The sequence below is a fragment of the Harpia harpyja genome, chromosome 14, assembly GCF_026419915.1.
Source record: "Harpia harpyja isolate bHarHar1 chromosome 14, bHarHar1 primary haplotype, whole genome shotgun sequence".
NCBI lineage: Eukaryota > Metazoa > Chordata > Aves > Accipitriformes > Accipitridae > Harpia > Harpia harpyja.
This window is the reverse complement of record NC_068953.1, coordinates 15,764,984-15,783,978: the sequence shown is the minus strand read 5'-3', so window position 1 is coordinate 15,783,978 and position 18,995 is coordinate 15,764,984. Positions and strand designations below refer to the sequence as shown.

Sequence of the window (18,995 nt, the reverse complement as noted above, 5' to 3'; positions counted from 1 at the left end):
CGCGCCCCCTTCGCATTCGGCGCCAAAACGCCGCCGGCCCCGCCCACTGGGTAGACGCGCCGGGAGCGGAAGTGGCGGCGCGGCGCTTCCGTTTCCATGGCAAGGGCGGGCTTCCGCCCCGCCCCTCGACACAAAATGGCGGCGCCGTCACCTGTGGGGAAAGGCCATCGGGGCGGAGAGCGGCCGCCGGCAGCCGCCGGGCCCCGCCCCCGGCGCTTTAAAGCTGGTTATGAAAGCAAATTGCGTGACCCCGGGAAGGTCTTTACCTTCCTTTGCACGGCCTTGTCGCTCGCAGGAGCTGTGTCAGGAGGACGGTGCCCCCGTCGGGCACGCCCGGGGTCGGATCCTGCTCCGGCATCGGCAAACAAAGACTTAACACCACATCTCCCACCGTGCCGGTAACGCACAGGGCCGTGGAGAGCACACACCATACCGGTGACGAGTCGTATTTATTCAGTCAGTGGCCGATTTTAGCATGAAATAACACACAACAGATGTGCCCCCTACTGACACATGGCTTCCCTTCACCAAGGTGTGTTTATAAACTGTTAGCAATACACTTCTTGCTTTCTTCATCGATTCTTAAAATCATCCATTTCTTCTTTATTTGCATTAAAATACCCTATTTTCTTAATACAAAAAGTACTAAATACATTTAATGAAAATAGAGTAAAAGTACAAATTACAGCACTCATCTTTCTCTAGAGAAAGGAAAAATCACCTTCAAAGAAAATAAAAAAATCCCTAGAAGTTACATCTGTTGATTGGGAAACAGCCACCTGAAAGAACGGGTGAGCTTTGTTGGGGCAGCATCTTAAACTCCGGTAACTGCGTGGCATTTCCACCACCCAAACAGTCACCCCCGGCTGCTGACAGCCCCCCAGCAGAGGCACAGGGCCTCAGCTGGGACAGGGCGAGCGAGGCACACTGTGAGCATGCCATAGCTGCGAGGAGAAGGCGGGAGTCTGGTGCTCGGCACAGGAGCACACTTGCTTTTGGCCGGGGAGAGGAGGTACGGGTCTTCCTACTGGCAGAAGCTATGTGCAAGGCAACGAATGTGCCTACAGGTAACAACTTTCAGCAGACTGGTATTTCATCTTGTTCTCACTTTCTTGATTTTAGCATTCAGAAATTTGTACACAATCAGTCATTTCTTTTCCTATGCCCAGCCTGCACTCTCCTCTTACACCTGAGGAACCGGGTAAGATGCACAAGCAGCAAGACCACACATATTCTTGCCACGTTCAATAAGGAAGTACCTAAAAAGATAAAGAAATGTGTTTGAGTGAGTGTTCCCTCCTCCGGTGGAGTCAGCATGACAGATAGTGGCATAACACAACTGCTTTCATTAGTGCAAGCTCCTTTCTCATGCCAGCGCAAGGACCAAATACCTGTGACAGTAGTTAGCCAGGCAATGCTGTTCCCCATCCCCCTTATATCACAAACTAGCAGAGTTAGCACCTGACTCTGAAAAATTTCACTAGCAGCTGGAAATACTTGAAGAGCTGGAGTGAAAACTCACTCCCAGCACAACCCATTCTTCTCTGGCCATGTAACCACGGAAGAGGCACAGTGCTCTCCTGGCACTAGGCGAACCACCAGTACAGCAGCTCTGCACACGCTGGCCAAGCCCCTGGTGAAAACGGCAGGGCTATTGATCTACGGGTCTGCTCTAACCAGTGACCCCAGGACTGGTTTGTAGAGCCATGTCTCCTTCACTGCCGAGGCTGGGATGATTGCCCCTGCATCCTCCCAGAGTATGAAACAGCTGCGAAATTTCAGCTTGAGAGCATAAGGGCGACCTGGGGGCTGATGAAGGTGGGTGGAATCCGACAGACACGACTGTCCTTTTACCAGGTACAGGGAGACCATGGTGGGTCAGGTAGCGTTGGGACCTCCTTACCCATCCATGCCCCACAGCGGGCCCCAGGAGTTCTTCACAATCCAGTAAGGTGTTCCATTTTCTTCTCCATAGCCCACAGCGAGGACAGCATGGTTCACCTTATCAGGAGTGTGCTCACATCGTGGGCTGCAAAGAAAAGGGAAAATAATGCAGATTAGTTACATGAAAAAACAGCCTGTAATTAATCATGGATTAGCCAGCATTCTCGATTGCACTCCCAACTGCAAAAAGAACTACTGGATACTCTGAACTTCCAGTTGTGGAGAGTAGAGAGGGAAGCCAAGAAAAGGAGATACTGCTCTGTGTTCTCACTCAGAAACTATTACCGGCCGTATCTGAAGTCAGGGCAATAGGCTACGCGGATCTGAGCACCCGGTCCGGGCTTTTGTTCAGAATTAAGATCAACATTGTCACACAAGAATGAGTTACAATGAAAAAACTGAGCAAAGGAATTTTTCCAATGAAAACCAGAAGCTCTTAAGTGCATCCCAGTAACAGTTTGTTCTGCCCCAAAGTTCAGGGGCACTGTTCCACATTTTGCACAGGGAACAGCTAGTTCCTCAGTCTAAATACATGTTTCCTTGTATTTCCTCTGAATTTCCAGCTTTTAAATTGCACTTGATGAAAGTTGCCACCTGTGATATAAAACAAGACAACACAAGGTACAAGCTCCCATCTCTAGAGCACCTATTTTTAAACATTTTCACATTGCAGATAAGTAAAAGATCAAAAATCCCCACAACAGATTTACTTTTCTTGAGTCTGTTAATAGCTGGTCTGGGGACCATAGGCTGAAACCAGTGGAGCATCAATTATTCCATATGCTCTGACTTTAAATCTGCCTTAGACTATAAATCTACAAGATAACTTGGCGTGTTCCTCAAACTGGAATCCTATTACAAAGTATCTTGACTGTCTCACCTGCTTTAACTCCTCACGTCTGCCTGTTGCTTGCTTTAAACTTTGAGATTACTGTCTTTATTGCAACAGCAAAGCCACTCAAATTCACGGTGCTGCCTACTCTTTCCCTTGCAGCTCCCTGGGGCAGATCACTCATGCTTAGACTCTTAGTTTAATTTTCCCTGCAGTTCTACGTCACTGAGGATTTATTACTCTCAAGTATTTTTCTAGTTCTCTCCAAACATGCACTTTCCCAATTTCTTGCCTAATAGAAATCTATCCTGCTGCAGTTAGCTTCCATAGTCTTTCCAAAATATAATAATCATCCTTTTAAGTAGCTTTTTGCCTTGGCTATAGAGCTGACACAACACTCGAGACCTTCTGCTAGGTCACTTCATGTCTCCAACTAATTTTTCATCTCTGCTGCTTTTCTTACACATCCAGCTGCAGAGGCAGGTAAGCACCTGATGGGATTGGCACGAGGTGCTGGGGGACCTGCCTGCCCTGCAGAGAACAGCGATGCAGGGACCCCTGCCTTCGTAACACAATCTGCAAACGTAGCAGCTCAGGTGCAGGGCAGCGTGAAGGCAGCTACACCGCTCACTACCACCCCTCTGAGGTCTAGCACAGGAAGAGCCACTTGAGTCCCACGGAAAACTTACTTTGGTTAGGACTCGCCCTAAGTAAACCAGATGTGTTCAGCTACAACACCTGGGCTGACCCTGCCACCATCCACGGTCACACACATCAGCCCTGGAAGAGGCTTCCCCCAGCTCTGCGGCAGGGCTGCAGAAGGATCTCCCGAGCTTCCTGACTTGCTGAGCTTTGTTCCAAACGCAGACTGGTCTTCAGGTTGGACTGGTTCCTAGCAGTAAATTGGCTGCAAGCACACTGTTCCCTCTTCCCTGTGCTGCGCTCTCATCCCCCAGGGAAATCAGTATATCAAGGCTCAGTTTACTTATGTTTCCTATTTTCTGTTTAAAAGAAAATGCAAGAATGCAGTCCAGTGTCCCGGCGTCCAGTGCCACAAAGCAGGAGAAATGGGGATGCAAGTGATTCCAGCCCTACACCTTCCCCTCACCCTCAACCTCCCAGGTTCAGAAATACTTACTTTGAATAGACTCCTTTTCTGTAGTGCATGAAGTTACCTGTCACCTCAAACGCAAAGCTCACCGGGTTGTGCTTCCCCACAGTTTCTACCATGCCATCCTCATCATACTGCAAGAAGAGGATTCTAGGGTCATTTATCTCCTGATTTTGCTGGAACCAGTCAAGAACCCCAGAGCAGCAGTCAGAGCACAGTGGGGATGGCTAACACTGGCCTTCTGCTTGCAGACAAGGAAACAAGCGTTGCTTGCATTGAAAGACAAGAACCAAGACTGTCTTACAGTCTGGAGGTGCACCCACTGTGGAAAGCAGGCACAGACCTAGTGCCTGTATTTTGACTACAGCACTTCATTGGTGCCACCTTCAGAAAAGGGAGTCAGCGGCGCACAGGAGAGGAGAAGCATGCACGCCAGCAGCTCGCTCCTCTCCAAAGAGAAAGCAGGCTGCAGCTCGCGCTGCAGAGCCTGGTACACCTTGGAGCCTCTGAGCACCTTCCAGGTCAGGCTTGGCGCAGCCCCTGAAGTTCGGAAAAGTAACCCTCAGGGCCTTACCTGCGTGATATTGATAACATCTTTGACAAATGCAATAGCCTTCTCTGGCTGGAACTTGCAGGTGCCATTCTGTGCAGACAGAAAGGAACCGGTGTTAAAGCATGCTCTGGACCCTGCTCTGCTGCTGCAGAAATACACCTGAGCTGCGCTGGAAGTACCTCGGCCCGGTATGGGTAGGCGTCCTCCCCCATGAGCCCTTTGTTATACAATATGTATTCAAAGGCTTGGCTTGGCAGGCCCCTGCAAGACAACACAGCCAGAATGCAGATTCATTAGGATGGTAACGCTGTGGCTTCTGCAGAGCAAATCCATGAACATTCCCCCACAGTCCTACAGACCGTTCCCACAAACTGGAGGGAAAGGGAAGGACAGTGTGTATCCCAGACCCTCTATAGGCATAAACTCCAGTCTGTTCCTGCAGTATCTCCCTGTCTGGGACTCCAGCCCATAAGGCTGTTTGGCATGGTCCTACAGAGGCACGGGAAGACCTCATTCTCAGGGGTGCCTAATCCCTGGGGGAGAACGCCAACACAGGAGGCCCAAAGGCACGAGGCCACCTCGTCCACACAGCACCAACCATGCCGGCTCAGCTCTGCAGCCTCGCACACTCAAGGTGTTTATCCGTGACCTCTGTTCAGCCTGCAGCCTGGATGCTGTGGCTGAGGTCCCCAGCTACACAGCATGGCGGAGGACAAGGGACCCACATCATCAGCAAGCAGCTGCTTCCTCCCCCGGCCAACTTTGGGGAGTGCATCTCACAGAGGGAAGAAAAGGAGAGTGTGATCAGGGGATGCTGACAAGGAAAGGACTAAGGAAGAGTCATGAGAAAAAAGTAAAAAGCACCAAGAGTGGTTTTGCTCAGCTCTCTGAGCATTCCTCAGGGACTGCCTATCTTACAGAAAACAGAAGATTTCAGAAAGCTTTATTTTCTGCCTTCTCTAGCAATGCCAGTAGGAATTTACCAAAGGGGAAGCAGAGGTTTCTGTGGGTTCCTTAAAGTGCCGTGAGAGGCGCATGACCCATGAGCAGTGCAACAGACAAAACTCCCCTTGCTTTCACAGAGCATGTTAAAGCCTAGCTATGTAGCACGCGACTGCAATGTCAGAAGACATTGTAACAAAACAAATATCAGAAGAAAAACTAATGAACAGGAACAACAGAGGTTAGGAAATGCTGGAGATTTAGTGAAACATTCTAACCTCTAGGGAGGGCGAAATTAAAATAAGGAAACCAAACCAAAGCCAAAACTGTTTTCCCTGACATGTGTCAGCCAAGGGAAAACAAAAACCACTCCAAGATCTGGAAGGATCCTGACACTAGATCTTGAGGAAGGCTGTCAATCATGGAACATAAGATACTCCCATTTCTATTCTTTATTACTTTATATTACTTACCCACTGCAGCCGTGGTTGTTAAAAGCCTGGGCGCAATCAACTAACTGTTGTTCTGCCTAAGGAAAAGTTTTTTGAGTAAGTATATATTCAACACCTGCATTCGGAATAAGTTATACAAAATGCAATCCAGGCGGCAGGCAACCGAGGAGCATTGGTTTTATCCATGTAGCTGGCTGTTCACCCGCTGCAAGCAGGAATCACCCGGCTGAACAGCTCCACATCCCAAGGAGGGGGACAAGGAAGATGTGGAGCCGGCAGCCCAGGATGCTTGAGCTGCAAGAGGCATTCTTCCTCACGCCTGCCAGGACACTGTCCCACCCATGGGAGCACTGGCTGAGATCTCTTTCAAAGGTCAAGTTTGTTTTTAACACACCCAACCCTCAGCTATTCTGGTAAGTCATAAAAGCAGCTAATGTCTTTCTAGTTCTTCAAGAACTTAAATCCTCTGGGAGTTTAAAAATAAACAGTCTCACAATGTGCTGCTTGCAGCAAGCTGTTTTGCAGCAAGAAGCTCCTGCCGGCTGGCAGCACCAGACACGGCTCTAGCTAACCATGCCTGCTCCCAGCAGCAGGGACCTGTCAGCCTCCGGCCCCTCCGCTTTCATCCTGCTCTGAAAAGGGCTCTGCCCAAACCCGGGGCAGTGGGACACTCAGACCCCGAGAGGGGATGGTGACAGGCACATCCTCAGGCACAGCAAGCTCCCAGCCACGCTGCCTTACACCTCCCCAGCAGTTTTGCTTGGCTTGTGAAGAGCTGCAAGGGGTCTGCAGGGCTGGGGGTGCCTGTCACAGCCACACACAGTGATTTACAGCCAGACTTGGAACAAGCAGCTGGCAGCTGTCCCAGACAGGAGTGGGCTGGCCCTGCTGGCAGCCCTGGCAGATAACTGGAAGCAGGACTTGCCATCAGTGCACAGGAAAGGAAAATCTCTTACCAGAGAGAGGAGCTTTCCCGTTGCAATAGCAATAGCAGACTCCAAACACCCTGTGGTGGAAAAGGTCCAGCAGCTCCCGCAGGGGCCCTGCATTAGGAACCGGAGAGGAACTGCTCCATAATGTGCTGCAGGGTCACCAGCCTCCCCAAAACACCAGGGCCAGGGCAGAAGGGCATGCCAGGAGCACATCGCTTCCACTCCCTGCCGGCAGCTGGGCTTCACCTTCCACTTGGCCCCTGCCCAGGGGCCCGCGGCCTCCCCCCACCCCAGCCCGCCCCGGCCACCCTCGCCCCAGCCATGGAGCGGCTCCTGGGGGAGCCTGCTTCCCTGTGGGCAGGCACACCCCAGCACTCCTCCTCCTGGCACGGTACCCTGCCCGCAGCGGTTAGCCCCTCTCCCAGCCTGCTCTTGGTGCGTCGCTGATGACACACACTCCTCACCTGGTTTTTCACGGGTGTCACGTAATTTCCCTTCTTCCTCCAGTCAATGGATTCGGGATATGGCCCCGAGCTGCGCAGGAAGTTCCCCTTTGTGGCTGAGCAGTTCTGCAAGCGAGGCAGGAGAGCTGCGGCAAGCCACCATGCCAGGGGACAGTGGCCCGCAGATGGCCGCCCTTCCCAGGGTGGAGGCAGCGGTGACTTCCATGCTCCCTGTGCAGCCCTGGCTCACTGCACGACAGCCACGCTGGCCAGGGAGACCTGAGCCAGCCCTGGAAGAGCACTGCTAGCCCGCACCCCCGCTGCTCAGGGACCTCCTAACTCCCCAAACAGCCGGGATCAGGCCTTAGGCCTACCCACAAAAACACAGATTGACCTGCAAAGCTGAAAGCAGAAGTGACAATTTGGCTAGAGCCAGGGTCAAGAGGCAGAGGCAGCTGAAAGCTGGGAAGGTTGGGGATGGAGGGGGGTTCACCTCACTCTTACCCCAGCTCCAGTGGGACAGGGCACTGCACTTAGCAAAGTGGATTTCAGGCAGCACAGTGATGGGGTGCCGACCCACGGGTGGGCGCAGCTTGCTGCGGAGCCCCCCCCGCCCCGCAGCTCAGGCTCCGCCATCCTGCGGGACCCCTCCTCCCGTGACTTACCTGGGGCTCTCTCCACAGGTACAATTTTTTAAATTCTGCGAAGGTCAGATCTGAAAACTGGTTCAGGCTCACTGGAAGAAGGGAGGAAACAGGAACGTTTTGCTCACTACGGATCAGAGCGCAAAGCGAGAGCGGGCCGAGGGGGGGGGAAGTGGCTCCTACTCTGGTAGCTGTGGTTGCCGGCGTTGTGCTCGTCGATCTGCCTCTTGTTACCGAGGAAGATGCGCAGCCGGCGGGGGTACTCGTCCGGGCCGTACCGCCGGTTGTTCTACGGAGACACAGGGCGTCAGCCGCTCCCGAGGGGTCCCCAAGGCCCCCCCGCCTCCCCCGGCCCGGCTTCTTCTCACCGCGGCCCGTCCCCGGAGCTTTACCTGCAGCATCCAGGCCTTGAACTGCAGCTCCTCTGCGGGAGAGAGCGGGGAAGCGTCAGCGGCTCGGTTCGGCTCGACTCGGCTCGGCTCCCCCGCCGCCGAACAGGCGACGGGGGAGCCGAGCCGAGCCACCCCCTCCCGGTACCCCTTTACCTTCGGCGGAGGGCGCCCAAGCAGCGGCGAGCGCCAGGAGCGCGGCCGCAACCAGCAACACGGCCCACCCCATCGCCGAACCGAACCGAACCGAACCGAGCCGAGCCGCACCGAGCCTCTGCCGGAGAGGCGGGGCAGGGGTGGGGAAGGGGGCGGGGCGGTCCCTCCCCGGGGCGGGGCGTCCCCGCAGAGGCGGGAAGGGCGGGGGAGGGGGGTGTCTGCGGGTCAGGCGTTGACCCGCCGATAAAAACATCCCAAGTCCCGGTTCACCCTGAGATAGAATAGATTTATTAGCAAGAGGTAATCAGGAAACATATATTTTTACAAAAAAATGGAAATATTTTTCCAAACAAGCTGTAAGTTGAAATAGTTTTAGGGCTTGAAAGAGAATTCTCATACCACGAGGTATTGCTTACAGCAAAAGTGTTCTGGTTGTTAGAGTGGAGCATGCCTGCCACCGTAAAGTTAAACTGTGTTTATATACTGTACAATGTAAAAAATACATGGTAATATTCACAGAATAAGCACTACATTACTATATTCCTGCTAGAAGGTGGTTAGACAGGATTACAGTATATGTAATAAAAACACTCGGTCATCTTTTTCTAATTCTACATCATGTTACTCATAGTGGTCACAAGGTATACGGATCTATAGCATATCAACAGAAGCTTGTCATGAGCCGTATGCAGCGAGGAGAGTCAAAGGGACGTTTCCATCTTCCCGACTTAGGAGGGACCAGGGGCAGCGGCTGAGAGGCCCCCCTGGTGCCGGGCCAGCACAGAGGGGGTGGCACACAGAGACAGGGCAGCTTTGCACGGAGAGATAAACTTTAACGAGTTCTCTTCCCCTGCCTTACAGAGTTTGCCACAGGATGTTACTGCCAATACTGTCTGAGCAAGAGCTGCTCCGTGCTGCCCGAGAGCCCCGTGGGAACGCACGGGTTCACCCGCCCAACCGCCAGCCCCCTCGAGAAGAACCAGTGACAAAAATAACATCATCGAAAAGAAACGGGGACTCCAGCAAAGTGTCGAGGCGTGAAACCTTAAACGACGCGGGAAATCCTACGCGAGGTCTACTGCGGCCAAAGAACGAGGGGGGCGGTTTGCTTGGAGAAGCACATACGTGGAAGTCACTCCAGGGCGTCCAACAGAAACAAACAGATATATACAGTATGGTATAGCGTGTGTACACGAGCAGCCGCCGGCCACTGCTCCGGGCTCAAGAAGGCAGTTTGGGCTCTATTCGCAGAGAAGCTTCGTAAAGGGTTTCTTCGTCCATCACAAACGACTGGTCCAGCAGGTACTGCGTCACCTGGAAAAATGAGAGCCAAACGGTTAATGGGTAGGACTCACCTCTGCTGCAGCCGATGATAAATGCTGAAATTGGGAAATGATAAAGGCCTAAGCCTATCTCTCAGTCGCAGAGAAGTGCCTGCAGTTCCTGCCAACCAACACAGGCATTGCACGTGCTTATTTCATCCCAGGATTGCAAAGTCTTGCCTAGTCCTCAGCTGCTCTTCTGCTTTTCTTGCTTAGTTTTCCTCTCTGGTACAATTTTATCAGGCACAACGTTCTCTCCTGCTGAGAACAGAAAATCCTGATAATTAAGGCACCATGTAAGTGGGGAACAACATTCTTGCTTCAGGAATGCTGCTGACAGGGCAGGACATCTGCTCCGGTGCTAGCAGGAAATCCACTCACAATTCCTGGCAGATTTTTCCCAAATTACTTTTTGGCCTTGTTAGCAGCACAGCGTGTGCACCTGCTGCCAAAGAGGGGCACAGTCCATGCCGGGGCAAGGCACCGCACCTGGGGTTCAGAGCCAGCCAGCATGAGAAGCAGCCGGCAACAGAGCCTCTGCCCGGGAAGTGCTGGCAGTGCAGACAGGGCTTCATCTCATCACCCACAAGAGCATCCGGAACCTTCTGTACAGCTGTGTCCCACCTCTGCAGGGAGACAGGGTGATGTGCAGCCACGCACGGCATCACCTGCACTACCCTTCCCTGCTGCACTTGGTGTTGGCTGTTTTCAGCCAGGTTTCTCGGGGCAGTGGGCTGCTTTCACAGATGCTGGTCTTCTTCCTGAGCAGCAGAGGCTGGGAGGAGGCAGGGGTTACCTGGGGTGCCCGGATGGGAAAAGGCAGCGGCGTGAACCCAGTCTCAGGCAGGTACCGACAGTGCAGAGGGCAGGGCTGGGGCTGCCCGGCACTGCAGAGGCTAAAATCAGAGCCCGCAGCTCCCCGACCTCTGCCAGCCCAGCCAGGGGTTGTGGTCCAGAGTGACTTGGGCTGCTCCTGCCACCGCACATGGAAACTGGCATCATCAGAGGGCTGTTTGGCCCAGCCTGATCACCAACAACATGGCGCGGCAGTCAGGGCACTGGGCAGGTTTGGCAGATGCCTGTGGGGCAGCAGCAGTGTTTCAGGAGGGTTTGATGTTTCTGGAGAACAGCAGTGCCGGAGACAGCGGAAACCCCAACGCCAACCAGCCCAGTTCCTGGGTGGCTCTGCGGTGCCGCGGCAGAGGAAGCGCGAGGGTGGCTGAGACCTTTCATCTCATCACACGTCTGGGGGCCACCACAAGGCGGAGGCCACCCAGCACCAGGCTGCGGGGGTGGGGGTGGGACATGTTTTGCTCCCAGCCTGCACCCCCAGCCTGGGGTGGGGAGTGCTGCCCCAGAATAGCTATTTCTCAGCATCTCCAGGGTGGGGTCTGCTGGTGCCGGGATAACTCACCTGCACGTGGAAGGCCCGGGGGGACACAGAGTCTGGCCCTACTCTGTGCAAAGCCTGCTGCAGGGAAAGGGAGGCACTGAGGGAGGGCAGCGTCTGCACTGTGTCCCAGCTGTGCCGGCAAGGAGCATGCATGCACTTTATAAACACACAGAGCAGCCCCAGGAGCACTCTGGCCATTCGTCACACTGCCTGCCCTGCCTGACGGCTGTTGCATCCGGGCATAGCTGCCGTCTACAGCAGTGCCTCCGCTGCAGCATCCTGGGGGAGGTGCGGGGGAGCCTGCTGCAGCCACCCTCCGTCCCCTGCACTGCTGCCAACAGCCTGCAGCAAGGCACAGACACTGCTCCCAGCATGGAGGCATCAGCCATGCTCCTGCTGCAGCAGATGGGCAGCAAAGGGCAAGGGAGTGCGGGGCGTGAGGGCAGCGGTCACAGGAGCCACCGACACTTGTTACTCATTCCCATGGAAGGGCCCTATGGATGAGGAAAGGTACAGCTTCTCATTCCTCCCCCAGGTAAAACACAAGCTCTGGCTGAGTTCCAAGTCCTGGAGCTGCTCTCCCGTGGCACAGGGATCTCTGCAGCAAGACCCACACCCACGCTTTCACAGCGCACAGGTCTCTGCCTCGGACGACGTTTGCCCGAAAGTGGCTCACAGTGGAGGACAGCTCCATCCCCAGCGCCCACCCACTCCCCAGGAGCCCTTCCAGGCTGCTCTCTTGCCGCACTGTCCGACCATAGCCACGCTCCAGCCCCAACTGGGCAAGACCGTGCTGGGCTGCTGACCCTTGTGCCCAAAATCGCGGTGGCTTGCAGGAAGAACCAGAGTGAAAGGGCAGTCCTGACTGCTGGGAAGAAATGGCAGCAAAGCTAGGGACAGGCAGGGACAGCGCTGACTCGTTCTGGCCAAGGCTCGGATGGCAGGAAGCCACATCCTTTTGCTCTGCCAGCAATGCTGCGTAGGCGATGAGCTCTTTACGGTTTGTGTGGCAGGGCACAAGCATGCCGAGAGGAGCAGGGAGGTCGCTACATATCTCCTGTGCTTGTCCCCCTCCGTTATGCCTCACCTGACACAAGCCCCCACACCTGCACTGGTTCTGCTAGCATTTTCTGTCTTAAATTTCTTACAGAAGCATCATATCTTCCCCAAAGGAGCTGCCAGATATTGAAGGCTTAGACACTGTGATTCGAGAGGGAGGGGAGGAGGAGAGGGAGCACGTGGCTCTCAGGACAAGGCTGTACCTTAGGCTGGTGCTCAATCTTGTAGGAGGTTTGCTGGAACTGGCGGATCTCTCTTATGATGTGTGAAATCTGTCCGGAGATAAAACACAGAGGCCGTTTACAGCACAGCCATCACCACCGGCACTGCGTCCCAGCACCTGGGAGGGTGACAGGCAACTGGTGGAGTGCACTCTGTCTGCACCTTTCAACCACAGCACGATGCAAAGGGGTTTTTTGTTGCTTCCACACACATCCCTCACCAGGGACAAGCCAGGCTGCATGCACATGTGCAGGGGGACATGTGTGGCCATCTGGTGCTGTGCCGGTGACGGCCGGCTGCGAGGACTGCACAGGGTGGGCACAGACCTGGCCAGCACCGCGGCACCGAGCCACATCACTCCAACCTGTCCCCCATACACCCACTGCAGTGGGACTGGGACACTCACCATCCTCATTTTGGAGAAGTTCACCAGGCCATCCTCGGTGTAATTCGGGGTCCCCTCCTCGATGAACGCCAGGTCGGTCAGGTACATTCCCAGGTAGGGGACGCACGGAGGGTCACAACTTCAGGAGCAAACCAGAAACAAATAAGAAAAGAAAACTGCCTTACTCCGGGGCTTTGGAGTGGGGAGGAAGGTCAGACTTAACAGTTAGCAGAATTTGAAGGATTCTCTCCCCAGGAAAGCTGCTGGTCTCCTGGGCCACATTCTGCAGCCACCATCCCCACGGGCAGAGCAGGACAAGCATGAGCTGCGGCCATGCCCCGCACGAAGCTGCGGGCTGCAGGAGGTGAGTCGGGGGCAGCTTCGGTAGAGGGTTGGAAAGACCTTTCGGAGCTTTCCCTGCTGGCCTCAGCCCCCACAGCCAGCGAAACCCCTGTCGAGAGCCGAGGGCAGTGCAGGCACTGAGCTTGCCCCCCGCCCTTCACACCGCACCCCAGCCCAGTCCCCCGAGGAGGATTGCTGTGCGCTGCTGATGGGACACAGCCCGTGGGTGTCTGCCATGCACAAGCCCATGGGGATGCACCAGCTCCAGGGCAGCTCAGCACCCCGCTCCCCACGCACCCACGGCACCGCGCTCCTCGACTTGCGGGACCAAGCGAACACCAAGTAATGAGGATTTGGGGAACCTGAGTGCTGGCAGAGAAGCCCGATGCCGTCTCTGGTTGGGTGTGGGGCTGGCTGCTATTGCAGCACCGCCAGCTCTCTGCTGTGCAATGCTCTGACTCGGGAGCCACCCCGGTGTGCTGCCTATAAGGCATGTCACGCTAGCTGGAGTGACATGCACTGGCTGGTGGGAAACCGTAACTAAATATTGTACACTTGGGGGTTTAAACTATGAGTCTGTAAGGAGACGGGGCAAAAAAAGTTTTGTGGTGTCTGGCAATGATTTCCCCCTCTGCAATGCCTTTTATTCTCATCTTTCCGCACCACTGCTCAAAGGAGCAGGTCATTACTCAGGATCGCTTTGCAAGCCACTGCCCTGTGCCTGCTAAACAAGACATGCATTAGTGAGTGCAGGCTCTGAAATGATCTTGTGAGCAAAGCCCCAGCTCGCAGTGCAGGAGCCGGGGTAGGATCCAGGTCCCCTAGCACCGTGGGGGCCCTGGGCCAGCCATCAGCAGCCCCCTCACAGCAGCAGCGCAGGAGGAGAATCATTGTTCACTCACTTTTTCAGTGCCTCCCTCAGGTTCTTGAACCTGCCCTCCGACGACACCAGCTTTTGTAGCTTATCGATCAGAGCTTTCGTCTGCAAGAAACCCAAAGTATCACTTGGAGAAGGCCCTGGAAGAAATCCCAATCCCCGCGGCCAGGGGGGTTGAAGCCTGTGGAGCCGCAGGGTTGCTCCCATCCCGCCGGGGCACATGACCCCTGTCCGGCTGCTCGACAACTTTGCAGGTACAAATTCTGCCCTAGCCGTTACACCAGCTCCTGGTGACATCCAGAGGAGCTGAGCAAGCACTTGAAAGCAAGTTCCTCCAACATGTAATAAAGACAGGCTATGCACTTGTTTCCTTCCCCTGCCTCCCACCTCTGCCTTTGCCAGTGCCTGTTTTAATTTACAGGTTTATCACTTCTCAGGAAAAAAGATGGTGTTCCAGATTCAGATGAGCCCACACAGCAGTTCTGGCTTGGCAGCCCCTGGCCTCCACCAGGCTCTGCACGGTGCAGGTACAAGCTATTTCTGTACCACATAACACAAGAATTCATTTTGCTCATCCATAATTGGTCTGAGCAGCCCAGAAAACCAGTTTAAAGAAGTGTCTCTGTGTGTATACAGCAACAATGACTCTTTAGGAAAGGTTTCTTTAACTGCACATCTGACCTGTGGGATGAATAAACCCAAGAGTAATGCAGGGTCTGAGCTGCTTGCACACCACCTCCCTCCTGGGAAAGACCTACAAAAATCTTACTCCGTTTTCTGTTTTTTTCAATGCATGTGTCTTATGTCATCCCAACACCATCACACTCAGCCCACCCAACCCTCCTCTGCCTCCCACATGAGAGGTCAGCCCCATGCTCCTACCTGCTTGGAGACCTTGAGCCAGGTTTTCTTCAGACGGAAGATGGCACTGCGGTTGAGGGAGGAGGTGATCTCCAGCACCGCGTTGTAGTTGTGCAGGCACCGGCAGATGTCCGCCACCGCCACCCACTTCTCGATGGCACTCACCCGTGCATTGATCTCCTCATTCCGGAGGATCTCCGACGCTATCAAGTTACTGACCTTTGGGGAGACACCAGTCCCAGCCCACACATCAGGTGGACTTTGTACAACAGCTACACACCCTCCAGCCTCGCTGCATTTTTTTAAAGAGATTTCCCTTCACTGCAGTAGCCCCAGCAGGAGCAACTGCACCAGGAAATGCTCAAACTGCAACAGGTCCCTGAGGCACATAACATTCATGGAGCACAGGTGGGGGCAGATAAACCTCGTACATCCCAGTCCCTGGCTAATGCCAGGGGCAGGCTGGCTGCGCTGCCTCATCTTTGCCTGTCTCCCCGTCCCCCACTGTGGCTGCACTTACATCATTAAAGTGTTTTGTGTTCTTCATGATGTAAGGAGTCCTTTCGTTCTTCTCAAGCTTCATCCAACCTTGCCCGAAGAACTCTCTGCAAACGACAGTGTTCAGATCAACATTTATTTCCCATTTTTCTGGGATGCCCAAGCCTTGCAAGCTCCACTGCACCCACACGGAATGGAGAAGCTGGGGCCTTTGCCCCCCACGCTGCCAGACAGGGACCGCACAGATGCGCTTGCAAGTGTGATGGACGTGGGAGGGTCACCCTGGGGATGCCAGCAGATAAGCCACAGGGTCAGGCCTCAGATTTGGGCTTGAGCCCAGCCTGGGCTACTTGCAGAGCAGGCGGCAGCTGGGAAGGCATTGCACCCTCTGGGTTTAGCCTGGGCCGGGCTGGCCATGGGGCAGCAGGTGGCCGCAGAACCCTGGGTGACCAGAACAGCCCTTCCTCACTCATGGGCATCACTTACTCATACGGGATCTTCTTGAAGACCAGGTGATCCAGCAGCGTCAGCTGTTCTGCTATTTCCAGGGCCGAGTGGTTTTCAAAAGGTTCTGCTTTGACTCCCTCAGCCTGAGTGACAGGGTGGGCTCATTGGTTAAGTGCATAGTAAGAACTTCTGCATTTCATGCATGTAAAATCAAAGCCGAAGTTGGACTCCCAAGCCAAAGGCTTTTCCCCAGCAGAGCTGGCGTACGCGGTGCTGCACTGGTCTGAGGGTCCAGAGGCACCGCATCCCACATCCTGCCAGCACTGGGAAGTGCTGGCTTCACACAGCCCTGTGAACCTGACGGTTTTAATTACGTTATCATCCATGTACATGTACAGACACAAAATTAACTAATCTTCTCTATTTAAGTCATTAGGTGTCAGCTACAGAACGGATCCCCACACACTGACTTCTGCAACTGCTGCCTTTTTGCTCTACATCTGTTTAATTAATAAAGCACCAGGGGATCCCAGCCAGAGCAGTGCTGCCGAGCTGCTGCCTCGGGCCCAGCTACCCCTGCCAGGCAGCTCAGCCAGCCTCGCCAGCACTGCTCCACCAGTGCCCATGGGGTCAGCAGCTCCCAGACCCTGCTGCTGCTTGGGACAGCTCTTCCAAGAGATGCCCAGAAAAGCAGAACAGGGACATCCCCTGTCCCCACTGCCTGGCTCTGGCCAAGTGGCGCTTGCAGGCACGGGGGGACTCGGGGTGCCCCATGCTCGGAGCCACCCAAGCTGACAGTGACAGCCTGCACGGGCTTCACTGCACTTCGGTATGAACACAGCCCAAACGCAGGGTTCTCCCAGCACGGAACTGTCTAAAAACCTGCCACGAGCAGCAGCATCACTCCTGTCCGGGTCCCGGGAAAAGGGACTGTAGCAGCTCCCAGCATAGGGGGTACGTGGGAAAGAGGGGCCAGGCTGGTATCGCACTGGGATGGAGCAGCATGAGCGGGAACCGCGGGTGGCTCTGGGACAGAGCTGCAAGGGACGAGGTGCAAAGCACGGAGCGTGCCGGGCAGCAGTCGCAGGGTGGGTGCGGGCACTCCGCGCTGCCTTCACTGCAGCCAGTTACTCCCACAGGCAGCCGAGACCCTCCCCACTGCCCTCACTGCCCTCCCCAGCACTGCCCGCAGGCAAACAGCAAATGGCCCAGCCCTGTCCCTGCTTTGCTCAGGGATGTCTCACTGAAACACGAGGTGCCGCTTTCCAGTGTCCTCTGGCCAGAGCCAGCGGTGCACCGGGACAGTGGTGCAAAGGGACAACACTGCAGGGTGGCTGGGGTGCAGGACGCGCAGGCGATGCCGTGGACCAGCTGAGCCCCCTGCTCTGGGGTGCCTGCTTCGCCCTGAGAAAAGGCATCGCCTCCCTCTAGCACCCTCTGCAAAGCAGGGCTTTGGGAAAAGCAGAGTGGCTCCAGGCACCCATGAGCGAGCTGGCCCCAGGAATCGTCCTGGCCAGCATGAGTTAACAGCCCTCCTGGGCTGTTAACATTGCAAAAATGCCCTCCTGGCCACGGGAAGGGGGTTGCGAAAGCAGCTCCCAGGGAGCAAACACCAGCTGGGCTTCCTCTGCACAGCTCAGGGGCCCATGGAGAGGTTGCGGGGGGGTGGGTGCACACTGGAGGGGTGCAGGCTGTGGGGGCACATCCTGCCAGAGCACAGGGTGCTGCTGACAGCAAACACTGGGTGGGCGAGTGGCACCGGTGGCACTCAGCAGCACCGGTGCCATGCAGGAGGGCTCCGAGCACCCTGGAGGGCATCCCAGACGAGGGTTCAGCAGGCAGCACAATGCACACAGCCAGCTCACGAGGAGGGGGTCAGAGAACCCACAACCCCCATCACCCCAATGTGCACCCCAAAATCCAGGGCTCCGTTGTGTCCCCACCATGCCTTTGACCACAGGTCACTGCGGCTCAGCTGCTCAGATTGAAGGGCAGACCGAAAGCCTCTGGTTTCGTTTGTCCTCTCTTCTTCAAAGGAAGTTTCCAGCACCCATGGTTACAGACAAAAACTTTAAAAAACCCCAAGGGGCCTCAGCCACTCCAGAAGCTGGCCGGCACACCCAGCAGACAGAGCGGCTGTTGTTTCAGGTGCACCAGGCCAATTTAAAGTGGCTCTTGGGTTTTTCTGGGAGCAGACTTCGGGGTTTTTTTAATGCAGGAAGGCAGCAAATGCACTGCAGCCACCCTGACAGTTTTAAATCTATTGCACGTTCCCAGGGCTATGCTCCTGGGGGAGCAGCACCGATGCCAGCTGGGCCAGCGCCTGTCACTTGGAACCAGTGCGCGGCAGCACTGGCACAGGTTTGGGGACAGAGAGGACACGGTGGAAATCTGTGGGGTTTTCCTGCGTCCCTCGGGCAGGCACTAGCATCAGCAGGCAGGCGCGTCTCCGTGCCCACTCCAGCCATCCTGCCGACAGTGCAGAAGGACTAAGCAGCTGGTGGGCTGGATTAGTGTTGCCTCTGTCTGCAACAGATCCAGCTGTGCTCACAGCTGGCCCTGTCCCCGGAAAACCTTTCCCTGCTTTGTAGCCATATGCCCGGACAGCAGGCTTGGAGAACTGCTCTCCACCAAGCCGGGTGCGCCAGAGCACGGGGATCTTTAGCTGTTCCCCTACCACCATGCTGAGCTACTAGGCAGAGTGACAAAGGGAAAGGGTATTTACCATCTGTACAACCTCCTCCAGGGTTATCTGATTGTCTCCTGGATCCTCCTGCGTCAAGGTCCTATGGCATGAAAAGACAGCATTACTCTGGCTGGGAAAGCATCAGACCTGCACAACTCCAACGGAGCTGCAGCATGACTTTGTGGTTTTTCACAGATTAAACACTTGGCGTGCATAAGAATGCTTCTAAGTCCCATTTCCCATTTTAAAGAGAAAAACAATCCTTGACCAAGGCCACAGCTGGCCCCACATGCATCACTCCTGCAGCAAGACACAGCTGCCTTGGCCCCAGCACGGGGTGGACATGCACCTGGGTGGCCAGAGCTGCCCAGCTCATCGGAGATGCCCACAGCCCCTGGCCATGGCGAGACACGGTGCCATCCCACTAGCTGACAGCGGGAAGGGCCACGCGCTCACTGGGTTCAACTCCACACCTTGGCCATGCCTGCATGTGTGCAGGCACGAG

The 18,995-nt window shown here is 55.2% G+C and overlaps 2 protein-coding genes across 3 annotated transcripts in view; both read right to left on the bottom strand.

The window, feature by feature from the left end:
• Positions 1-430: 430 nt before the first annotated feature.
• On the bottom strand, positions 431-8,526 carry CTSH (cathepsin H). Its single transcript, XM_052807615.1, has 12 exons — positions 8,399-8,526; positions 8,246-8,277; positions 8,037-8,142; positions 7,875-7,945; positions 7,231-7,335; positions 6,791-6,877; positions 5,856-5,911; positions 4,620-4,701; positions 4,462-4,530; positions 3,915-4,021; positions 1,904-2,029; positions 431-1,259 (listed from the first exon to the last, which is right to left on the bottom strand). The coding sequence occupies exons 1-12, from the start codon at positions 8,469-8,471 to the stop codon at positions 1,184-1,186; spliced, it is 990 nt and encodes a 329-aa protein (XP_052663575.1). The 5' UTR covers positions 8,472-8,526; the 3' UTR covers positions 431-1,183.
• Positions 8,527-8,663: 137 nt separating this feature from the next.
• The window catches only part of RASGRF1 (Ras protein specific guanine nucleotide releasing factor 1), a 45,010-nt gene continuing 34,678 nt past the window's right edge, over positions 8,664-18,995 (bottom strand). For both annotated transcript variants that reach the window (XM_052807613.1, XM_052807614.1), the window contains exons 20-27: positions 18,530-18,590; positions 15,844-15,947; positions 15,380-15,464; positions 14,881-15,078; positions 14,024-14,103; positions 12,801-12,918; positions 12,376-12,444; positions 8,664-9,712 (exon numbers count right to left, since the gene is read on the bottom strand). In XM_052807613.1, coding sequence (XP_052663573.1) covers positions 9,620-9,712; positions 12,376-12,444; positions 12,801-12,918; positions 14,024-14,103; positions 14,881-15,078; positions 15,380-15,464; positions 15,844-15,947; positions 18,530-18,590 — 808 coding nt within the window. In that variant the 3' untranslated portion in view covers positions 8,664-9,619. The remainder of the gene's footprint in view (positions 9,713-12,375; positions 12,445-12,800; positions 12,919-14,023; positions 14,104-14,880; positions 15,079-15,379; positions 15,465-15,843; positions 15,948-18,529; positions 18,591-18,995) is intronic.

Bases quoted from the DNA above. Each gene is read 5' to 3' on its own strand.
- CTSH (XM_052807615.1), bottom strand. From the start codon at position 8,471: ATGGGGTGGGCCGTGTTGCTGGTTGCGGCCGCGCTCCTGGCGCTCGCC. The intron at 8,278-8,398 runs GTAAAGGGGTAC...TCTCTCCCGCAG, and splicing joins TTGGGCGCCCTCCGCCGAAG to AGGAGCTGCAGTTCAAGGCC. The intron at 8,143-8,245 runs GTAAAGCTCCGG...GTGTCTCCGTAG, and splicing joins TCAAGGCCTGGATGCTGCAG to AACAACCGGCGGTACGGCCC.